Below are 6,405 nucleotides of genomic sequence, written 5' to 3' on the forward strand. Positions count from 1 at the left end.
ACTCGATAAAAAACACGAGGAAAACAGAGAGGAAAGGCGGAGGAACCTTACGAAGAAGCTGGGGATCGAAGGAAGGCGGTGGGGAATCGTCGGAAAACAGTGAAGCGGAGTCGCCGGAACGCTGAAGCACCGAAGAAAGGCGGCGGGACACGCGAAGGCAAAAGTGCGGTGGAGGAAGGAGGTGGCGGCTTTATAAGGTCGGGCCCGATCGGCCTCGACCGTCGGATGCAGGTCACAGGAACCGAGGCCCTCATCGGGCCGTTCATTTCAAACCGTCGATGTCCCATCGGACACATCGTCGAGCCGTACGATGACGCCAGCGGAGGCGTCACGTGGCACCATGCCATAGGGGCGCATTTAATGAGCGCCATTACGGCACGCAGCGCGCGTGCTCGGACTTAATAGAGAGGATTTGCACGAATCCCGAGGAGATCCGAAGGCGTCAGCGTTCACCGTCGACACGGTAACAAAGCCAACGGTAGTAAGAGGCCGAGCGGTCGTGAGGAGGAACATTCCAGAAAGTGGCAGAGCGGTGTCACTCCGGCCGACCGGCAGTCCAGTCAGTCGGACTTAGCGCCTCCTTCGACTAGACTTGAGGGGGAGGCATGTGATCCGGTGATAAGAATTGAGGACCCTCGTCGGCGAAAGGTCAATGACACGCGGAGGTCAAAGGTTAAGATATTCAACCCTGAGACCCGACCGACCGGACTAAGAGGGTCGACCGGCCACTCGACCAACCGGAATGAGATGGCCGACCGGCCGGGTATCCCCCAAGCCGAATAAGAGACAACCCGACTAAGGGTCGGGTTTCCGATGCTCAAGGTAAAAAGGCTTCATGGCCGAGCGAGCTGTCCGTTGGGCCAGGGCACAAGGCAACAAAGTCAAGCAGGGGCAATCTCATCCGAGCATACGACTGAGGCAGAAGTGATATGCCCGCCGAGCGGCTGAACTGCTGGGCCCTGGAACAGACAGGAAGCGCAAGAGGACAAAGAAGACGGGGGATAACATCATCTTCGAGACGTCTGCCGCCGACAGGCAGCAAGGTTGGCGGCCGAGCCGTACACAGGATCATACGGTGGAAGCTTCCACCGTCACATCCGGGATATGCTCGGACGATTGCGGAATGGCACCAGAGGTACTTTTCTGACAAGGGCTCGTTAAGGTATGTTTGGGGAAGCGTACACGCATAGAGAAGCGTGCCCGTGCCTCCCCGGGGTCCTATATAAGGACCCCCAGACGTCGACGAAGGTATGCGCAAATACTCACTATAGCCACAATTACGCTACCTCTCTCATTCCTCGTTGCCTGACTTGAGCGTTGGAGGGTCGTCGTCGGGAAACCCCTCCCGGCTCGGCTTCTTTGCAGGTTCGCCGGAGATCTACACCAGCAGTCGGAGACAGCGGAGCGTGCCACGTCCCCAGCGTCCGTCGACTCAGCGCTCGAACATGATCAACATTAAAAGATAAAATATACATGTAAGCGAATAAGAATTATCTTAACCTGCTGAAACACATACGGATTGATGATACAATTAAGCTTTGCACTACTGTTGTCTTATTTGTGCAACATGTTATTGGAAATTAGCAACTGGTATAGAAGGAAATGAAATTGCATAACATCCACAGCTATTTGGCAATTTGGAACGATCTCAATCATATAAATCATATGGTTCTTCATTGAGTTCAATTTAGCCCAGTGACATATTCAAACCAAACATGATACTTTAAGGTTGGCAATGCCATAAAACTTATCCAACAAACACTGAAAGGCCAAATGCAAAGTGCTAACATAACACATTCTAACACTGAGCATAACTAATAAGATATTTTCACCCAGAATGCTAGTTATACACTATATGTCAAATAAAAAGGTAGAAGAGAATGCTTGTGTAATGGGGAAAAAACTTCAGTTGCCCAAGTAGAAAACAATTAGATAACATGTAACAATTAATGGAGCAAGCCAATGAAGCATCAGAGAGAATAGAAGAGTTACTCATGAAGTGCTTTGGAAAGTTATAAGGATTCCAACGGTTGGAACCTCACCAGACAAGAAATTTGTTGATAAATTCCTACAGTTGTTAAAAAAATCATAGTCAAACAATTAACTCTGCAACAACAAACTGCTTAGCCACCAATAATCACATGAAGACTCACAGGAATCGTAATTGGTTCAGAGAGCCAATAGATGGAGGAATTTTGCCCCTGAGCAAATTGCTTGACAAGTCCCTACATTTTTTTACATCAAGCTCAAGAAAACTGATTAAAGAAACAACTATATAACAAAAGAAAACAAGGGGATGTAAAAACTACAAGATGGTAAGGTGCATAAGTTCTCCAATCTCGGGTGGAATGTTCCCTTAAAGGTAATTAGCTCTCAGATACCTTGAAAAATAAGTAATGTGACAACTCCATGCAACAATATATAGTAAATTCTCATTGCCAATAACTATAATCGATAAAAAAAATATATGAATAGAAGAAAACGGATACAATGTTGTTAGCTCAGTGCAGTTCTTTATGGAATAGGACCGTGCAAGCAGTTTTGGTGCAAAGCCCTGCCACAATGATAATTTCATCCTTGAAAGAATTCCATCACTATAGCTACTTAAGATTAGAAATTTCATCTTCAGTACTATCTCAAATCTAGATCAAACACTAGCAAGAGAAATGCAATTAAGAAAGAGTATATTGAATAGAATAGTTTATAAATTAATATGATGATCTACAAATGGTGGTTCACAGTCTCCTTGTTTGGGATTTCATATTTCATATTACATCGTTTCATTTTTTTTTTTTTTTTTTATCAGAATCACCATGCATTCGAAGGTATTCTAGAAGGAAAAAAAAGGAGCTAAAAGAAAAATGTGCTTACAATCTTTGAAGCCTCCGAATCCGGCCAATGCTCACAAATATATAACTATAGTCTTCTACGACCAAAATACCAGAGGATAAATGTCAATCAGATTTGATGCAATCAGTCAAACAAAGAATTGGTTAATTGTGACTCTGATGGTCGGATATTCTCAGTTCAGTCCTGAAAATGCCAAACAACCAATTTTCCAAAAGTATTAATCATGTAAACTGAACCGAATTCAGACTATGTGCCATAGAGGACAGTTCCATCGCATAGAAACACAGAAGGAACTAGTTAAGCAGAGATTTTTGGCTGGAAAAGATGGAGGGCAATCAAGCTGGTAAACTTACTTCCTCTTCGAGCTGAGATCTGTAGTTGCACATTTTGTGGCGCCTCCCTTCCATTGTGCCATCATAACTCTTGCTAGCCTGACAATTATCGGAAAATTGAAAACTCAAATTTAGGTTAGTATCAAACAAAGAGCAAGCAACATCAGATAATGGTGAAATTTTTATCCTCATTGTTCAAATTATTTCCTTAGTCCAGAATTAGACAAACCTAACACCAAATGCATCAGGAGTTCTTTGTCAGTTCTTCTAAACATGCTCTGCAAGTTTTGGTAATGAGGCAAAAGAAGTCGAACAAGCACAACTCACTCACATCTAGACCAGAACAGCTCGGAGTGCCATCACCGGAGGAACACGAAGACGGATCCGAGCGTGAGCGCCGACACCGTGGTTCCTCACTGCGATTCTTCCCCACCTTGTGCATCACCTTCTGCAGCGATCTTCCCCTGGTCACAGAAACCCATAATTCGCCATCAAATGAAACGGATCGAAGATTTCTTTTCTTTTCTTTTCTTTTTTTGACTTTCTATTTCCACGCAAAAAGAATAAATTTTGATTTATTCCTGCTACCAGAACCAGACAAAGGGCAAGGAACCAAACCAAACTCAAAAGGGGGAAGAGATCGATTAAACGAGGCTTACAGATTCGCCGGAAGCATGACGCCATGGGAGGAATACATCTCGTTGGTCAAAGCTTCCGCTTTCAGGCACAGCATATCTCTCTATCCCCTCCTCCCGCCGTTATTTCTACTCTCCCCCCATGAATCCACGGTCAAGGGGGATTAAAATAACAACAAAGGGATTCTCTTCTTCCCAAAAAAAGAAGAAAAAAATGCTGTCTTTGGAGTTCGTGGGCGCAACTCACACTCCGCTGTTCAGTATTAAGGGAGTCGGAAATGGAAGGGGGCGGAGGAATACAGGAATGGCAAAGCAGGAGCACAAAGAGTCGACCTTGCGCAGTCCCATCGCGTCGCGCCGCCCATTCTCCATTACTTCCACCATTCGCGAGGGAGGCATCCGCGACGATCTGCATCGATCCGCCGCATTAAGCTCCATATCCATAGAAAAAATCACAAATTTTCACAATAAAACCGAAAAAAAAAAGTCAAATTTCTTCATCAAGACAGCCCAAATCTTACAATCGCACAAAAAAAAACGCCGAGGAAAACAAATCTGCGAGAAGAAAGAGAAGAAACAAACCTAGAAGATGCAGAGCAAGGCAAGGGGACGAAGAAGAATGAGAAAACAGAGAGGAAAGAAGGGGATCAAAGAGAAGAGGTTGAAATTTATAGAGAAGGTAGAAAAGTGGAAGAGAAAAAAAAAAAAAAAAAAAAAGGAGGGAACGATCCAGACCCTCGCTATCGCCTTGCGATCGCTCTTCCCAGTTGTTGCTGCTCCTACGCGGCTCCAGTGAGCAAGAGATTGTGAGAAAAGAGGATGAAAATACTTAGGGATAGAGAAGATAAGGGGGAATGCGGCGGCAAAAAAATTTCGAGAAGAGGGAAAGAAAAAAAGCGGCGTAAAAAATGATGAAGGGAAAAAATGGCGAAAAAAAAAAAACACCGGTATTCAACATCACTTAATAGACAACGGTTTTCAAAAACTATTGTCGTAATTCCAAAAAAGCGCACAAAGACAATAGTTTTCAAAAACTGTTGTCGTAGCCTTTAAAAACTGTTGTCGTAGCCCCAAAAAAATATAAATAGACAACGGTTTTTAAAAACCGTTGTCGTAGGCAAAAAAAACTGCTAAAAGACAACAGTTTTTGTTAAAACCGTTGTAAAAAGGCAAAACAACAACGATTTGTCATAAAACCGTTGTCGTTTCAGTGTTGTTGAATGAGGATTTTGTTGTAGTGCACATATCTGCTACTTGAAAACATAAAATATATATGCGGTGGTGAATATAGGTAACTCAATGGATAATAGACAGAATAGTGCATGGTCTATAAATAAACATGGAAATCAAAGTATACAGTCTCAGTAGAGAATAAAGAACATGATCATACTAACATATTCAATAAACACAACTACCAGTACCAGTCTATCTCACATGGTATAACAATCATAACTGACATACAAAAATTGCACATGCTACAACCGACAAAATGATAAACACATACCCAATCTGGAAACGACACATGGTACAAGGATCAGTAGACTCACCGGATCTGCAACAAACTCAATCATGACACCTGTGCAGTATAAATACAACTGCATATACATGTAAAATAAATGACATGTATGCAACATGACAACCATATGTAACAAGCATATCTCAAACAAGTGCAACAACCATAATCATATGTATATGCGTATGCATGCTCCATGGTCACCCCCGCCACCTCTCTAGACACCACGACCCTTGTATGACCGAGAGGCTTAGGTCCGTGACAAAACGTACTAGCCTCCAGTACATGCATCGCTATAGGCGGCCGAAGCGAACGGTCAGCTAAGTAGTTATCTAACTACATAGTTAAGGGTCCCTGAGCACTCACATCTCTAGCCCTCTGACTACTGTACCCTCAAGACTCACTACTCCAGAGTGGTCGAGGCTGACATAACACTGAGCGGCTAAGTAAGTGCGACAAGACTAGCTCCACTCCTAGCTACCACTCTCCACCAGTGGCAGAATGGACAGCTATAAAAGACTGATAACCGTCATCATCCATGAAAACTCTAAATCCACCTCAGTACCCCACAACATTATAGGATCGAAAAGAATTTTAGATATCTCCATAATAGCATGATATTGTCCACTTTGGGCCCAAGCCCTCATGGTTTTGCTCTTGAGCTCTCCCCAAAAGGTCTCATGCCAATGGAGATATCTTTCCTCTTATAAACTCATGATCTTTACCATGTATTTTCAATATGGGACTATGTTTGCAACCTTGCAACCCTAACAATCCCCCCTCAAACAAAGGACCATTAACTTCCCACATCCGATCCTCGACCCACCAGGTCTTCCTGCCCCTCGGTCCACCCAACCTACTAGGACTTCCTTGCCTAGTCGCAACTAGCACTTCCTGCCTGGTGTCTGGTCCTCTTGATCTGAACATAGGAGCCCCCACTTTCTTTGTTCAAGGTCAATATTGTATCTACATAGTTCAATCAGACCATAGCTCTTGTGCACAGTCAGCGGTTAAACCTTCTGGCAGTCCGGGCTCTGATACCAATTGTAGGATCGAAAAGAATTTTAGATATCTC

The 6,405-nt window shown here is 43.8% G+C and overlaps 1 protein-coding gene across 7 annotated transcripts; it reads right to left on the reverse strand.

Moving 5' to 3' along the window:
• Positions 1-1,572: 1,572 nt before the first annotated feature.
• Positions 1,573-4,689, reverse strand: LOC122033407. Of its 7 annotated transcripts, none has more exons than XR_006126535.1 (7): positions 4,553-4,689; positions 4,151-4,226; positions 3,842-4,070; positions 3,514-3,646; positions 3,204-3,281; positions 2,154-3,033; positions 1,573-2,068 (listed from the first exon to the last, which is right to left on the reverse strand). XR_006126535.1 is itself a non-coding variant. In XM_042592418.1 (4 exons), the coding sequence occupies exons 2-4, from the start codon at positions 3,913-3,915 to the stop codon at positions 3,186-3,188; spliced, it is 303 nt and encodes a 100-aa protein (XP_042448352.1). In that variant the 5' UTR covers positions 3,916-4,226; positions 4,553-4,689; the 3' UTR covers positions 3,050-3,185. The 7 variants fall into 7 exon arrangements, 2 of the variants coding, with proteins under 2 accessions (XP_042448352.1, XP_042448353.1); XR_006126532.1 differs by having other exon boundaries at positions 2,154-2,554; positions 2,872-3,033; positions 3,842-4,226; XR_006126534.1 differs by lacking the exon at positions 4,553-4,689 and adding an exon at positions 4,400-4,537.
• Positions 4,690-6,405: the final 1,716 nt, after the last annotated feature.

The sequence above is a fragment of the Zingiber officinale genome, chromosome 11B, assembly GCF_018446385.1.
Source record: "Zingiber officinale cultivar Zhangliang chromosome 11B, Zo_v1.1, whole genome shotgun sequence".
NCBI lineage: Eukaryota > Viridiplantae > Streptophyta > Magnoliopsida > Zingiberales > Zingiberaceae > Zingiber > Zingiber officinale.

Coding starts and splice junctions, on each gene's coding strand:
- LOC122033407 (XM_042592418.1), bottom strand. CDS start 3,915: ATGCTGTGCCTGAAAGCGGAAGCTTTGACCAACGAGATGTATTCCTCC. Junction 3,647..3,841: donor GTCATGCTTCCGGCGAATCT/GTAAGCCTCGTT, acceptor TTCTGTGACCAG/GGGAAGATCGCTGCAGAAGG. Junction 3,282..3,513: donor CGAGCTGTTCTGGTCTAGAT/GTGAGTGAGTTG, acceptor GATAATTGTCAG/GCTAGCAAGAGTTATGATGG.